At 33.0% G+C, this 15,374-nt stretch overlaps 2 protein-coding genes and 3 long non-coding RNA genes across 5 annotated transcripts; 2 read left to right on the top strand and 3 right to left on the bottom strand.

Moving 5' to 3' along the window:
- Positions 1-1,512: 1,512 nt before the first annotated feature.
- On the bottom strand, positions 1,513-3,863 carry LOC107361261 (exonuclease 1-like). The gene is made up of 2 exons (XM_015928046.2): positions 3,381-3,863; positions 1,513-3,213 (listed from the first exon to the last, which is right to left on the bottom strand). Exons 1-2 carry the CDS (start codon positions 3,659-3,661, stop codon positions 1,701-1,703), a joined length of 1,794 nt encoding a protein of 597 aa, XP_015783532.2. The 5' UTR covers positions 3,662-3,863; the 3' UTR covers positions 1,513-1,700.
- A 576-nt stretch (positions 3,864-4,439) lies between these two features.
- LOC149094578 (uncharacterized) lies at positions 4,440-5,773 on the bottom strand. The gene is made up of 3 exons (XR_016197786.1): positions 5,524-5,773; positions 5,204-5,351; positions 4,440-5,034 (listed from the first exon to the last, which is right to left on the bottom strand). It is a non-coding gene; the product is annotated as an uncharacterized LOC149094578 (long non-coding RNA).
- Positions 5,774-5,878: 105 nt separating this feature from the next.
- On the top strand, positions 5,879-6,955 carry LOC149094577 (uncharacterized). The gene is made up of 2 exons (XR_016197785.1): positions 5,879-6,060; positions 6,221-6,955. It is a non-coding gene; the product is annotated as an uncharacterized LOC149094577 (long non-coding RNA).
- A 416-nt stretch (positions 6,956-7,371) lies between these two features.
- Positions 7,372-9,135, top strand: LOC107361262 (uncharacterized). Its single transcript, XR_001568490.3, has 3 exons — positions 7,372-8,118; positions 8,191-8,418; positions 8,552-9,135. It is a non-coding gene; the product is annotated as an uncharacterized LOC107361262 (long non-coding RNA).
- Positions 9,136-10,540: 1,405 nt separating this feature from the next.
- Positions 10,541-13,035, bottom strand: LOC107361451 (transmembrane protein 135-like). The gene has a single exon (XM_015928282.3). It carries the CDS (start codon positions 12,505-12,507, stop codon positions 11,014-11,016), a length of 1,494 nt encoding a protein of 497 aa, XP_015783768.2. The 5' UTR covers positions 12,508-13,035; the 3' UTR covers positions 10,541-11,013.
- Between the last annotated feature and the right edge of the window lie 2,339 nt (positions 13,036-15,374).

The following is a 15,374-nucleotide window of genomic DNA, read 5'->3' as shown; positions in this document are numbered from 1 at the left end:
ACGTCAATTTGGTTTTAAAAATGATTTTCGTGACATATTCACCTACACGACTTAAAGCCAATTGTTTCTTATCAATAATTTCCCGTCCTGTCCATCATTGGGGTTGGACTGAATACATGCATTTTATTTCAAAACAAAGCTGATTTAAAGTTAAATATTATGCCTTAGTGAAGTAAACTTTAACAAAGAGACAGTCCAAGTTTGATATTAAGTTGATTCTAATAACTTCCCACATTGATGTACAAATTAACGCATACGATAAAGTGAATGAATGAAAAGACAAAAGGATGAACACGGTGACAAGGAAAGAAAGTTAATAAAATCAAGTTTTCAATCATAGTTATTCAATTGATCACTTTCTAATTCTGTTCTCTTCAAGTTGTCGATTCACTTTTGTTCAACAATCATGATTCTCCATTTCAGTTAAAATATTTGTTAATTGTCTTGCAACTTTACAATAATCATATTTTGTGACTTGAAGTGGTGATATTCAGAATAGAAATGTCTCTGGAAAAGTTGACCATAGATTATCATTTAGAGAAGTTGTTTGGCATCGAAGGATCGAGTGACCCTCGGACTAACAATTTGGCGACATTTTACTGCAAAATATGGTTAGTCGCTTTATTTTACGCTGTTCTTTCGCCATTATATTTAAAATGGTTGCCTCGCTTTAAGAAAACTAAAGGTAAATATCAACCAATGGAAGCTTTCATTGTCATTTATAATGGTTTCATGTTTGGCTGTTATGGGACTGGAGTTGCTGTCGCTTATTGGGCCACCAATGGACTTAACGACTTTTTCGATTGCACTCCAATTGATAAGAACGCCTCCGATCCCAAATCAATAATGATTATTTTGATGGGAATAATTTTGGTTAATTTGAAAATGGTTCGCTTCTTTGAACCTTTAATGTATAAAATTGCTGGCAAGGAGCCGCCATTTTCAGGCATCTTAACGATTGACGGAATAATAGTTCATTGTCTTGCCATGTTGGCCATCAAATATCAGTGCGGAAATTTTTTCACAGCTGCAACTTTCCTCGAAGGTATTGCCATGGTTTTGTACTATGCTCATCAAACACTTAAATGTGGTGGTTTCATTCCTGAATATTATCTAACTTGGCATCATATGAACATCACTTTACAAATACTTGTACGTTATGCTGCTTATAAACACGCTGTTTGGGGATTTGAAAATCCGCAATGTAGTGATGGTGCACTTAGACCACTAATCAACATTCAATATTGGGGTGCAATATTAAGTCTTTGCTTCTATGTTCTTGATTTATTCATCAATGGCCAAACTCCGTACGTGATTGAAGAAGACGAGAATGGAATTGTTCACCAGAAGAAACTGTGATCAATGAAGATGAAAATTATATTCGTTGGCTGTTGATTCATAATAAAGTTAAATACTTTTTTAAAAATGAAATTGATTTGCCAATTTTTGTTCTCTTCCTAAAATTGAAGATCAAATTTCGAGGTCAAATATTGAGAAATACAGAGAACGAAATGATTTGAATCGTGATTTAATTTGAGTAAGAAAATCGTTTATCACATTTTAGCAAAGTTACAAATGTGCGTCATCGTGTGATTCACGCGACGCTTGTCAATAATTTTTGGATAAAAATTGATTTTTTATGGACAGTGATGGACACTTTTAGCTAATTGCTTAAAGAAATATTACAAATTAGTTTACACTTATGTTTTAGATAAAGGTCTTTTTTTAAAAGCAAACCTCTCCAACAAAGAAATTGAGTTTTGAATGGATTTAGTTTCTGGTTTCTTCTCTTGTGGTGGAGTGACCTTTATTATTGGTTCAGCTAGCTCAATAGAGCTAGTCAATGGTTGGCTGGATGATTGTGAGGATGACTGAGATGATTGAGATGATTGTGAAGATAATGTTGATAGTGTTGAACATTCAGATGAAGAATTGACAGATGACTGACTTGAACTGATAGATGGTTGAGAGTTGGGTGGAGTAGGTGCAGTAGGTGTAGTGACTACTTTATTATCTTCTACAGTTACATCCTCAAAATAACTGGCATTGAAAGAACACAAGAAAGAAAGTTTTTTGCGTCTTTTGTCCCTTTCTTCGACAATCTCATCAAATGTCTTGTTGGCTAAATCATCTTCCTCTTCTTGACTTGAAAAATGACGACTTTTCACAATACTAATGTCATCTGCTTCTTCTTGCTTGAGTTGACGATAACTATCTATTAAGCTGGTATCGATGTTCATTCGTTTTGCACTAGGAGTTGGTTCGGTTGAAGATCGTTTTTGAGAAAGTGTAGGAGATTGAGAAATGAATGAATCTTCTTGGGAGAGTTGTGTTGAGTTTAACTCCGAAACATTGGATTTTCTAGAAAATCGTAATTCGAGTGGATTAAATTCCCTGGGCTTGAAATTTATCGACCAAATCGAATCATCTTTTTCACTATTAGAGTATTTAAAATTAGCAGGAACATAACTATCGATGACTTTCATTGTTTTGACGTCCACATTTCCCAAAGCCCATTGAAGAGCCAAATTGTCATCGAATCTTTTCCCTGCATAATCAAGATCTTGGGGGTTGACATTATCGTCATAAGGGTTCAATGGTACCAATTTACGTTCAAAAGGGCAGAATACGATTTGATATTTGAAAGTATTTTCTGCCCGTAGAAAGCCTTCGATATATTCTTTATCAACCTTTAGGCCCTTCATCTTGAGGTATGACGGTAACTTTGGCAATGCTTTTCTCATATCTTCATTCATCGTTACACCGAAAAATTTTTTTGCTTTCTGTAGTCCTATACCAGGCAAACTGGGGAGATAATCACATCCTGATAATATACACATTCGTCGAAACTTTTCAAATGTAAAATTTCGGGCTTTAGGACCAAGGCAATCCGATATTTTACTTCGACGTATGAGAACTCCTTTACCAAATTTATCAAACTTGACCAAAACATAATCACATTCAAAAAGCAGAAGATCTGAATCTTCAGTTATCACAAAATGTCCAACCTTTTTCCTCATCAAATACCCAATTTGAGCATCAGCTTCATAAGGAGCAACAATGTAATCGATTCCACGCTGTCGACAGGCATTGATTAGTTTTTTAGCCATCTCAGGAGTAATGTCTATACATCTTTTCATCATTTCGCGAGCTTCTTTCTTATTGCCCTCCAAGATAAGCTGCTTAACCTTTTCTTTGGTCTTCTCGCGATTTCTGTTAAGAAAAACAATAACTTTAGTTACAAAGGTAGAAAAAGTTTACTAGAAAGAAAAAAATAATTTTTGAAACTCATGACTCTCAAAAGTTGGCAACTTAAGAAAATTCATGATCCAAAATTTGTATTCAAAATCATGTGATAAAAAATTAAATAAAATACATACCTTCGACGAGCATCTTCTGTAACTTTTTTTGATGGAAGATTCAAACCATCAAAAACTAGGATACATTTAATTCCAATTTTTTTAAGGGATTCAACTTTATACAAACAATAATCTACATAATATGAGGTGTCTTTCTTATTAAATATATCATCACTACAGCCATACACAGCCTTGTGAAGCCAGCAGTAAATATCAACGAGAGCAACACAATTAGTTAATTCGTCAATGTTGACAGACATGCTAGCAGAGTTCAGAAAGGGCAACAAACCTTGTATACCCATGTTTAGGTTAACAGAAAAGGACAAAGAGAAGAAAAAAAAGATGAAGAAAGGGACAACACTAATTTAAAGTATAAAAGGATGAGGTTAAACAGATGATGGGATTCAATAATTTAGATATTAATGTTAATAAATTAATTACAGTTAACACAAATAATTAAACAAACATAATTACACAAACGACTCATTCCCTCCAATACAAACTTTGAATTTGAAAGAAAGTAGTTGTTTTGTAGTTGCTATGGATTTAGATTCTTTTTGAACATCCAGTTTGTTTTGGCGCTGCCTTTGATTTGAACACTATATCATTAAAATTCATTAAAATTACTTTAATTAGAATTACAATCAATTTAAAACTAAACTGGAATAAATCAACAAAAATAAACATGCATATCAGCGGCTTTCACTAGACTGCTCAATTGAATTAGAGTTCAACAAAATCGCTTTCAAGCTGTGACTATTTATTTTAAACTCTTCTCTGCTATTTTCAAGGCAACAAATTGTTTGGTCAAATAGCTTGATCTTTACATTAAAAAATTCATCAACGCTATCATTCTGCTCATAATTCATGATATGCTGGTTCCACATGACAGTCTATTGTTAATGTTAAAATGGGAATATAAAGTACACTCGTATGCAAGACCTTCAAGAGTTTAGAGGTTGAGCATTTACATGTATAGTAAGATGAGTATTAGTTTAATGATTCACAATCTAAACATTACGCGCTTAGGATATTTTTCCGGAATCGAAAGATCTTTTGCTCATATTTCAAGAAGAGAAATTTTTATGTCAGATGGTGAAATTTGAGAAGCTTTAATTCATTACAATGCAATGCAAGATTTATAGAGTAAATAAAATGGACGTTTGGATATCTGAATACTTTCACTACTCCAATAAAGATCGCTCTTTAAATAATGAGATAAACTGCAGTGCTTTGCTGGAAGATATGGCCAATCCAGATAAACGTTGGGCTCTTTACGACGTAGATTTTACCACCAGAATTATTGCTCAGGCAATTTATGTTCATCAGTAAATGCATTTCAGAAGTGTTTCCAATTGCAAATTCTGCAGTGCAGAGATTAAGCTTGTGACAATCCCCTTTTTCTTATCATTGATAGGAATGCTTCAATATTTTCGCATATCTGTTATCAAGAGATACTCTAACTCGTCTTAATTCTTTGTAGGAATGTTGATATTTCACTGAAGCTCTAAAATTGGTTAGTTTAGTTCAGAGCTGTTCATCTTGTGAAGGTCACAAGCATTGAATTGATCAATTGCTGTTATCATAAAGGTTAAATCAACAGAATGATGCATCTTTTCATCAGGTGATTGCTTCCATTATTAACAACAGCCTCTCTTTGTTTCAATCATGAATCCTGGATATTTTGAAAAAATATGATGAAAGAAAAATAAGTTAAAACATGTCAAGTAAATGAAAATGAGGAACATAATAGACACCAAAGTTGGCACTTCAAACAACAACTGACTCCAAAAATTGTTATTGTTGTAATTGATGTCTCGTGATAAGAATTTTCTTGAACTTACCTTTCCTCACTTATCTATTTCATTATACGTTTCAGGACAAAAAAGACATCACACTCTAAACTCGGGGTGTGATTGGATTGCAAGATTTCATTGTCCATAATCAATAGAAGCATCAATACGATTCAGATTTTACGCCATCAGTGAATCACTGTTAAATAAGGAAATAATGATAGGAAGTAAAATAGCGAAAGTTAAAAGATATTGTCTAGGTGTTGACTTTTAGTAAGGCTTAAGATGATTAAACCAAGGTAAGCCTATCATTTCAATAAAACAATTAGTTATTATAATAAATATTTCCAGTAATAAATTAATTAACTTACATGTAAACATTTGAATAATGATACAATCAATAAATGGAATTCCCTCCAATCCATAGTTTGAAAATGAGATTCTCATAACCACGATCAGGATCACATGACAGTTAAACTTCCATAAGATTGAACATCAGATGAGAAAGCAATAACTAATCCATAAATATCTCTACCAATGAACATTGAGCCTTAATCAAGTTAAGGTTAATCAAATGATAATAATAAGAGCTAATGATTAAGAAGACTGCCCTTTCTCTGTCTCTGTCTACATTGTTTACAGAAACAGTCATGAATTTACGTGCCTGCGCGTATCTAGCGTATCTATTTAAACAGAAGTCAGAGCAGCTTTTTACTCACACGCATTTGGTTTCCTGATGAAGAAGAAAGCTCTTAAATCTTTGCTCTATTGTGATTTAGATCCTAATTATCAGTTAATTATTTTAAACTTATTTTTATTTGAGTTAATTTTTTGAAAATCTCATTGATCCTTAACACTTGTAACCCTTATTTGAATTAAATTGGTTTTGTTTTCAATTGAAAATATGGGTAAGTAAGAATTGAATGTTGCTTGCCTCAAGCTTCTCCCTTTCTTTTAGATTTTATGTCGACTCTTTCGACTCTCTTTCATCTCTTTCTTCTCTTTTGTCTATATCTTTCTATATTTTGTTTAATTCATTTATCCCTTTGTTTCCATTATTTCTTACAGAGACGATGAATAGTAATCGGTGTATGCCCAATTTTCAACTCAAGTCGTCAATGCACCTCGGCGAGGGGCCTCTGTGGTGCTCCTGATGCGCCCCACAACACTGCAAATAACATCACCCTAATCGAAATAGAGGTGCGCAGTGGTGTGGGGAATTTACATTCTCCTTACCAGATAAATAACCTTGAGAAAGTGTTAAAGGAGACAGAAGATCATCCAGTTTGGTTGAAATTTATATTCAACACTTTGGATCATGGCAGAATTGCATTGGATTCTATTTTATGGTCTGGAAACCTCTACTTAGGAGCTAAGGCTAATCTTATTCAAAAAATTTCCAAAGAGGAATTTGTTAACCTTTTAGAGCTTGCGGAAGAGGATCTCAATTGTGACCATGTTATTCTTTGCATACCCAAGAAGGAACCTGACAGAAACCTTATAGTTCGTACCTTCATGTACTTTGGTTTCACCTTATTGGCACCCAATAATCAACTGATACCTGCCGATGCAAATTCTGATGACTTATACATGGCAACAAGCTTCAATTAATCTGATTGAGCAAATGAAACAAAAATTATTCACTTAAAAGATATTAATCAAAATAATTTCTTCTGATTCTCCTTACTTACACTTATATATATAATTCATTATACTTTACATTTTTTTCTTTCTACCACACACATCATTGTTATCCTTCCAACTTATGTTGAAATTTGATTAAACGAATAATTCAATCGCCAATTATTAATTAACAATTCAAATTGGATATTAGCTTGTATTTTTCAATTCTCATACGTTGCTATTGAAGACAATTTTAGACAAGAAAAGCTCAGTCACATGATGAGATTTATACTGATATTTGGAAAGATAAAGATGAGTGTTGAAAAAAACAGGTCATACTATTAGATACGAAGCTAACCAGTCATGGTTAATAAAGTGATCTCAATTAATGGTATTGAATTGAAGTCCTCAAAATGTGACGTGATTAAGCTAATCTTTGCATAGTTGAATGTCATTTTGTATTTTATTGCATTTAACTTTCACTTTATATGAAACTGTGAGAGTTGAATCAAAAATGGTATTGGAAATTAACCCATAAAATCGGTTAACATGCGTATCGATCAACAAAGTGATTTCGGTCCTTGTATTAAATTAATAGAAGCAGCTAGAATCTTTTCCATTCGTCATTTTGTAATAAACGAACTAAAAATATGAATCTTGATTCACTTGTTTTTTCTTTTTCTTTTTCTCTCTCCTTCTCTTTCTATGTTGGTGTGAATGTACATATTGACAAGAATGATAATCATCAGTAATCAATGATAACAATAAAACTCAACGACAAATGAGGTCGATCATGGAAAATTCACAATGAGGATAATGATTCAGATATAATGCGGAGATTGGAAGAAGAAAGGAGAAAGGAGAAAAGATGATGAAGAGGTTAATCAACAAAACAAAGCAACAAAGCAACAGAGAGGAAGAAGTAAACAAACTGATTGAGGAAAGCTTACAAGTGGAAAGCAGACCAATGAGCCAATCAAAAAATGTGCAATGGTGTAGTTTGTTAATATTAGTGAACAAGATAACCTATGGTTTTATCTTTTGCAGAGAGTGTTATTCAATTATTTTTGTTTTATTTGTGTGACAATCAACGAACTATCAACAAGATGATTGTAGTTTCAATAGACAACAAATTACATCAATTCGGTCAAGGATAGCAACCGATAAGAAAGCTTACTATAGTTTGCCCGAAGAAGCTAAAGTTAAAGTAAAAGCTGGTTGCAAAGCTGGTGTTAAAGCTGATGATGGTGAGGTGACAAAGAAGAAAAGACAACCGTGGATGAGGTTAGTTGTTACACGGTGAATGGAATCAGGTCTGGTTTCTGGTCGATTCGAGAATAAAGGTAAGCTGATAAATCTGGTTTGACAAGAGATAACAACCAAGTATCTAATCTCTCATCTTTCATGTAAAATAGATGGCTGTTGAACTTTCTGGAAAGCTGGCCCAATTCATGGAACCTTTGAATTTAATAAACATGCGACAATTATGGCGATCACAATCATCTGAAAATAATAATTTTCTATGGAATACTCCAAGCTCTGATTATTTCTTCAACTCATGCCGTTGTCTGTGAAGTTACGGGATCATTGAGTATATCATTTCAGCCTGATTACATTTGGTTAGTCCTATGGTCCATGATAATGTAAGGATAGAGGCAATTTAGATTTTCTAAAATTCTCGCAAGTTTTGCTACATTTGCATGCATATCCAGATATCGGTTATTAACATTATCGCAATTTATTAATTCTACTCTTTTTTGTTATCGAATATTTCAGGGATCAATGAAGATGAGATCATAATATGACCAGCCATTTACTTTATATTAATGGTTCTGGTCAGCGTGGACCGAATCGTTCGTCTAGAGCATCAAGTAGCAACCAAAAAGACCAGAGACTTCTTAAAAACAACATTACCAGTCCTTTTTAATGGCACAAAAATGAAGTTGGTGATACAAGTGTCTGGAGAGTTGATATTATCAGCTCAAAACCAGATGAAAGATGAGTTATGGATACGAGATAATTTCAATTAATTCATATATTTGTTCACTATGTTCATAATTCTTATTCCAAGCATTCCTTGGTGATAATTTAACAAATGGAAGTTACCTGTTCTCCTAAAACACAAGGCAAAATCAGTTAGAATATTGGAGGCAACTTCTTTCAACGCTTGCCCAATCTTCAGGAATATGCTCCTGGTTTCATTGAAAAATCCATAAAGTCTAATGCAATAATGCTTTAAAGGTAACACTAACCTTAAACCCAAAAAAAGTGAAGTAACTTCAAGGCCTTGACAATGGTTGATCAATTAATGGGCAAATAAGGTTTCAAATTTGAACTTGTAATAAATGACATTAATCTGGCAAGAAGAATGGATATTTATTAACAAAGTCGCGTCATTTTCAGTGGCTTTGTTTGAAATGATTATAAAATTATCTACTTGGAAACCCAATCATTTGATGAGCAGCAATAAGATGTTCTTTCCCAATTCTCTAAATTAATTGGAAGCTGTTGATTTCAAAGGTATGACCAAAGAGTAATATTACTCTTTAGGTATGACTGTATCAGTGGATAAATAGAAGACAAGAATTCAGTGTGTCTCCTTCGGAACATTAACCAAACGATCGTCAAGTTTCACCACCTGATTCCAGTCACAACAGAGAGAGGCTCATCAGCCAGTTAACCAGTCAATCAGGATATTCTTTGGCTGAAATAGATAAAAGAATAACAATTTTTATAAAAAATACGAAAAATAAGAGCAAATGAAAGAGTCAATGTAGTTCTTGATTACTTACGAGAATATCAGTAATCTGTATAATAGCCAGAAAGCATAATTCGTTGCAGTATTGAAATTAATTACAGTCATCATTTAAACATCATGAAGAGGGAAAAGAAAGTGTAAGTTGTTTTTACAATAAATGAGGAAAGAAAGGCTTGATTCTGGTTGTGATTTTAGGCATTCAATTTCAAAGTAGACAGTTATTCACTAATAGCTGTTAGATTGGCTTATGGCGTGTTTCTTCAAGTTGATTGTCAGACAAATTTCCTTACAGTTTGCATACAGTTGAAAGCAGATATAATCAGAAAATTAATTAACAACAATTGATTGGTTTTTAGTCCAATTCCACTCAACTCGAAATGTTGCTTTAATCGATTAAATAATGCATTCAATCCAATTAGAGGTAATGTCATTGATGTGATAAAAGTCAGGCTCATTAGACTTTTCACTCTTTTCAATATCCAAGTCTTGGTTTCAATAAGCAAACCCAAATTCAGTTATTCAATAATAACATCATCATGTTATTTTACTGTAAAAGTATTCATCTGAAAGGTGTGACAAAAATTTTCACTGGGAAAATTAATTTAGGCATTCATCGAGAAACAATTGGCAAGTATTATGATTCATTGATTAACTAGAAGAAAAATTTTTCTTTGACAAAATGATCAACATTTTCTCCATGAACTGAAGCAATTCTGAGAGGTTTAGCGTAACAAGGAACTAATCAACTCAACTTAATTGACACTTCAATTGTTTATTATTTATCACTTGAATAAAGAAAAATTTTGAGGCAATTTTTCCGTTCGTTTCTTCATTTGATAGGAAAAATAAAACATAACCTCTTAACCAAATTACTTTTTCTGGTCTCAATCATTTTACCTGCTTACATTGATTGCTGATTACAACAATGAGAAGAAAGGTAAAGGTCAAAATAATAAATTTTGATAAAATGGTCAGAAAAATTCAAGTTATTGTTATAAAACATTTCGTTTATGATGCAAACAAATAATGAAATTTCACTTTATTCAAATTATTTTTCACTCTTTTGTTATTTTATTTACAATTGGCAATTCATCAATTTTGAGAATAAAATTTCTAATTGTCTTCTTTTCTACTTGTCCACTGATTCCAAGTCACCTTCATCAATTTTCCAGGTTGAACGAGAGATCAACAGGCTTTTTACAGTTGATTTTTCCAGCTTTGAGCAGACAATCTCACCTGTCTATTGAAATTGCTAGGAAATGAAAGCGAAAGGCTTTTGCTTGTCTTATTCATTTTATTGATTGAATAAAATGAGAGTTGAATGACTACAACTTTGAGCCTGTTTACGATTTTCTTTGCTTAATCATCAAAATGATTGTGATGTTACAAGGCTGACTAGTCAAGCTGTCCGGATTGATGTTTAATGAGTGAGGTGATCAATGAGATCGTAATATCGTTTAGGTTATTAAAGGTAAACTTATCAAAGCATCCAAACAAAGACACTTTCAATAAATTTGTTGCTACAAAATTCAGGAACTAAGTTGGGGAAGAACTCTTCATATCCAATGTGAGCATCGGTTCCAAAGAGTTTCAATAGACCTCGGTTAACTTGGTGAAGTTTATGATGAGTGATTGTGTCTATAAAGCGAATGTAAGAAGGTCGAAGGCAACTTGGTTCAAGTACGAGGGTAACAAAGATGATGTTGACCGAGGCTGCATAGAGCAATGGTACTAGAGTATCGAATGAAGGTGCATGAGGCATGGAGCAGACTTGCTGTAAAGCCCATTCTAAGCACTTCCAGGCTATGTTGATGGCAATCATTGGGCTTGGATAGTGAATCATTGCAGGACCAGACAGTGCTCCAGCTACAGCAGAATGCCAAGGTTCATTGGTGCCAGTGATCCAGCGAAGAGAGCACCGAGAAGAACGATAGATACCAGTGAAAAGAGATGCGAAAAGACAAAGCTCGAGTTTCTTACGATTGGTAAAAGCTCTTAAGATAAGACTTGGATCACGACGAATGGAGGAAATTTTAAGACCAGCAACTAATGCTGCTTGACCAAACCAAAGACCCAAAAAACTGGAACCAAAACCGTTGAGGCTGTAAAGCAGACAGGATGAGGAATGACCACAAGTTGAATGTTTTCCTGACATGATCCAAGTCGACAGTTTTTTCATCAAAACTAAAGGCGAGAAACTACTCGGTGGACCAATCTGTTTGACCAATAGACTTTTATTTGTCAATTCATTCGAATCATCACTTAAAGATTTAACTCGATTGTTATTATCGTAATAATTGTTGTTAATCATTTCAGTAACCTTTGTCTTGCCTGACTCTATGGCAGCTGTTGATTTGGATGATTTAAATTCGGTTCGACCGAGTATCAATTTCAAAGCCATACCGATTGGATCTCTACGAAGACCATAACGAGAAGCAATGTACAGAAGCAATGAGATTGAGACTGTAAATAGAGCCACTTCACCTCTTGGTAAAGGTCGAACATAAGAGTGACGAAGAGCAACTCGATAGATACATTCAGAGGCAATGTTGGCACAATAAAAGGCTAGTGCTTTACGTCGACCAGGATGTTCAATAAAAACGGCCAAGTAGCTTCCAAGGAAGGCTGGAATAGCTGCAAAAAGAGAAAAGTAAAATTTACCCGAAACTTTTCGCAAAACACAGACAAGGGTAAACATGGCGAGACAATTGAAGCCCAGAAAAGACGAAGATCTCGTAATGTTCGCCAATGTAGAGGTCAACATTTTGATATTGTATCGACGCTGGAAGGCAAAGTTGGCGAAATATAAAGCTGAATACATTCCAATTGCCTTCTCTGTAACATCCAGTGAAAGATCAACAGCTGAAGCTGAACATGAAGGCTCCCAGGCATGGCCAATCTCGTAACAATTGTATGGCAATGACCATGGGGTCATCAACAATTTGTCAACCAATTTACTCCAAACAGAAGGCATAATTGAAGTTTAAATTTACACCAAAAAAACGAGACTCTAAATGGTCAAAAACAGTAGAAAAAGGATTTTCACTGGAGTTTATTAGCCATAAACAGTCAACCCTGGAAGCAATATTGAAATTGTCTTGACATTTGACGAAATCACTAGATAAAATGAGATGTAATAGGAAATGGTGAGTTGATCAGTGAAGAATTGGAATGGGAAAATTAATCGAGAAATGATGGATAAACTTCAACATGATAAATTGTTGACTGTAAACTAACCAACAAAATGAAATATTTTCAATAATTAAACAATTTCCAGTAATGAATAGTGTTGACTTGAAACGCACAATAAAAATTGATGAACCATTCAATCGACGGGAATCGGTTTAGAGTTGAAAGACTAAAAAGTAAATCACAAACAGAAAAAGATTAAGACTTTAAAATAGCCGACAATAGAGTTATTTCATGGTAATATTTTCTTCTTTTTGACGAAAATTCATTTTCATCCAGCTTCAGGCTAATCTTCAATCAAAGTAAAAACAGCAAACAGTGAAAAGCGAAAAGAAAAGAAAAGAAAAGAAAAGGTAAAAAGAAGTTCAGGTTTTGTTTTCAAGGTGGACCTAAAAATGTTGTTTTATAATGTTGTAAGGTTCATGATTGAACTTGAAAGTGAGATTCTGATTAGCAAGATAAAAACCTAAATGTGTGTTCAGCCTTTGCTTTGCTCTTTCACCATTCTTGGTCTTATTACGATGAAGAGGATAAAAAAGGTCAGTCATTTAACGCTTTGAATCTTTAAGGACAATCTTGATTATAATTACAATAGCTTGACATTTACAATGTTTCAATCGATTGTAAACTCCAAATGATCGTACATGGGATATTGAATTGTTCAGGGAAAGTGAAAAGCTCATCTTATTGAGCCAGTATAATAACTGGATAGCAATCATGTTCACATTTTTACAAGTTTATCTTCATGATTTACTTTTGCTTTTTCTTATCGACTTTTTCCAATTATTTTTAATTCTCATTACTTCATTAATTTGATATTATTCAATTCAATTTCAATTTATTTCCATAATTATCTGACTCTGAAATCATAATCTTTGTTTTTCCCAAACCGTTTAACTGATTGACAGTTAAATATTTGATAACAATTTGCAATCATTTCTGGTTTCTCAGTTTCTCTGTTTGTTCACACTTCGTCCATGGACTTACATGTATTGTACCTTGAAAATGCCTCTTTTTCCCTTCGATTTGACTTCTCAATTTTATCAAAACAATGTGTCAGTCTGGAGATATAATGAATGGGATTTAAATTGCTTGAAATTGCAAGTTTAATATTTTATTTTACTTTTCCTTTAGGTTTTCCGTTTTTGGTTAAAGTTTAGTGATTACTGAAATTTTACATTTTATATTACATAAGCAATTTGTGTTTTCATCCAAATTCAAATAGATTGTCAATCTTACAATTGACTTCAATCTGAAAGTGAAACAATTTACTTTACAATTCGATTCATATTTTTATTTGCACTTTTTTCCTTGTATTACAATTACAAGACGCCTCTTAATTTGACCTTTATTTGACCAGGTTTAATGAACGGGTTTCACTTTGCTCATTCAGTTTGTAATGGTTAGAACCAGTTTTGAAAGGTATCTCGATTTGTGTTTGTATCGACTGTCCAATTGTTGTTTGCATGAAAAATTGTTTGTTTGGCTTGCTGTTTGTTTTAAAAAGTTCAACTTGAAATGTAAAATGATGCTTAAAGTTGTCATTTATTGAAACACTTTTACTTTGAATTGAACTTATCTAGACATTTATTTGTTTGTGAATTTTTATTAAGAATCATTCATGTAATATAAATAGATGAGAAACAAGTTGATAAAGTTTTCCGTTAAATGTTTTCCATCTTCAAGGTTTTCAAGTTTCAAGACAAAATCTATGGAATAATCAATGGAAATGGAAAATTTTCATGGAAATTTTCTCTGACAACTGGTAACATCTTTTATGTGGTAAACAAATTGGATATTTAAAGTTGACCATCAAATAAATACCAAACTGTTATTGGATTTTTAGATTTAATTTTATGAAAATCTAAATGGGCTTCCGATGAGTTGATTCTGTGATACTTTGATTCGCATTTCGCATCTGACTCGGAACTCGCTATTTTTTGATTTATACCCCAATTACCATTAACAATTACTATTGCATTCAATTTTTCCTACCTTTGTTTTACTCATAAATTAAATACCCAATAATTTAGTGAAAGAACAATGTCATTACAATCACAGAAATTAAACGTTCGAATAATACAAAGAAGAGATGTAAGCTGATCTGGAGCTTCTTTAGTCGTGGGCAAATTGTTCGTCCATCAAATCGGTCGTCAAATGTTTTTTCGTGTACTTTATACGACCTAAGTGTTAGCGTGAATTTAAAATTCAGATCTAGTAAGATAATTTTCGTAATTAAGTTTTTGAGCCTAATCACAATTTTTTGCAATGAGTCAAAAGTTGATTTCCACCTGATTGAGACTGATGAGTAGTTTAATTATTTATCAATCAATAATTTGCAGTTTACAGTCAGGGTTAAGTTACTCAAATGGATCAGAGATTGTAAGAGATTGTTAAAAGTATAATTTTTTAGCGAAAAATAGTCGACTTAATGAAATTGTAATAGCTACCAACAGAAATCTGTTGATCTGTAATGATTTAGCTGAGCTTTTAAAGGCAACATTATTTTCAATGGAAACAACAACTCCATCTGAAACAATCATCAGTTGATAAATGTAGTTTGAAATTAACAGATTATCAGACAAAACACGAAACATCAACGATGTTGACCAAGAACATTGACCATTGACAATATATTTATCAAAAATTTGA

The sequence above is a fragment of the Tetranychus urticae genome, chromosome 1, assembly GCF_039701765.1.
Source record: "Tetranychus urticae isolate SD_2017Ah chromosome 1, NJAU_TeUrti_SD_1.0, whole genome shotgun sequence".
NCBI classification, from domain to species: Eukaryota; Metazoa; Arthropoda; class Arachnida; order Trombidiformes; family Tetranychidae; genus Tetranychus; species Tetranychus urticae.
Note: the sequence above shows the minus strand (reverse complement) of the source record. Positions and strands in the feature narration are given on the sequence as shown.

What these genes read in the sequence shown, in the direction of transcription:
- LOC107361261 (XM_015928046.2), bottom strand. Translation starts at nt 3,661, where the DNA reads ATGGGTATACAAGGTTTGTTGCCCTTTCTGAACTCTGCTAGCATGTCT. An exon ending in ACAGAAGATGCTCGTCGAAG is followed by an intron (nt 3,214 to 3,380) that starts GTATGTATTTTA and finishes TTTTCTTAACAG; the next exon opens with AAATCGCGAGAAGACCAAAG.
- LOC107361451 (XM_015928282.3), bottom strand. Translation starts at nt 12,507, where the DNA reads ATGCCTTCTGTTTGGAGTAAATTGGTTGACAAATTGTTGATGACCCCA.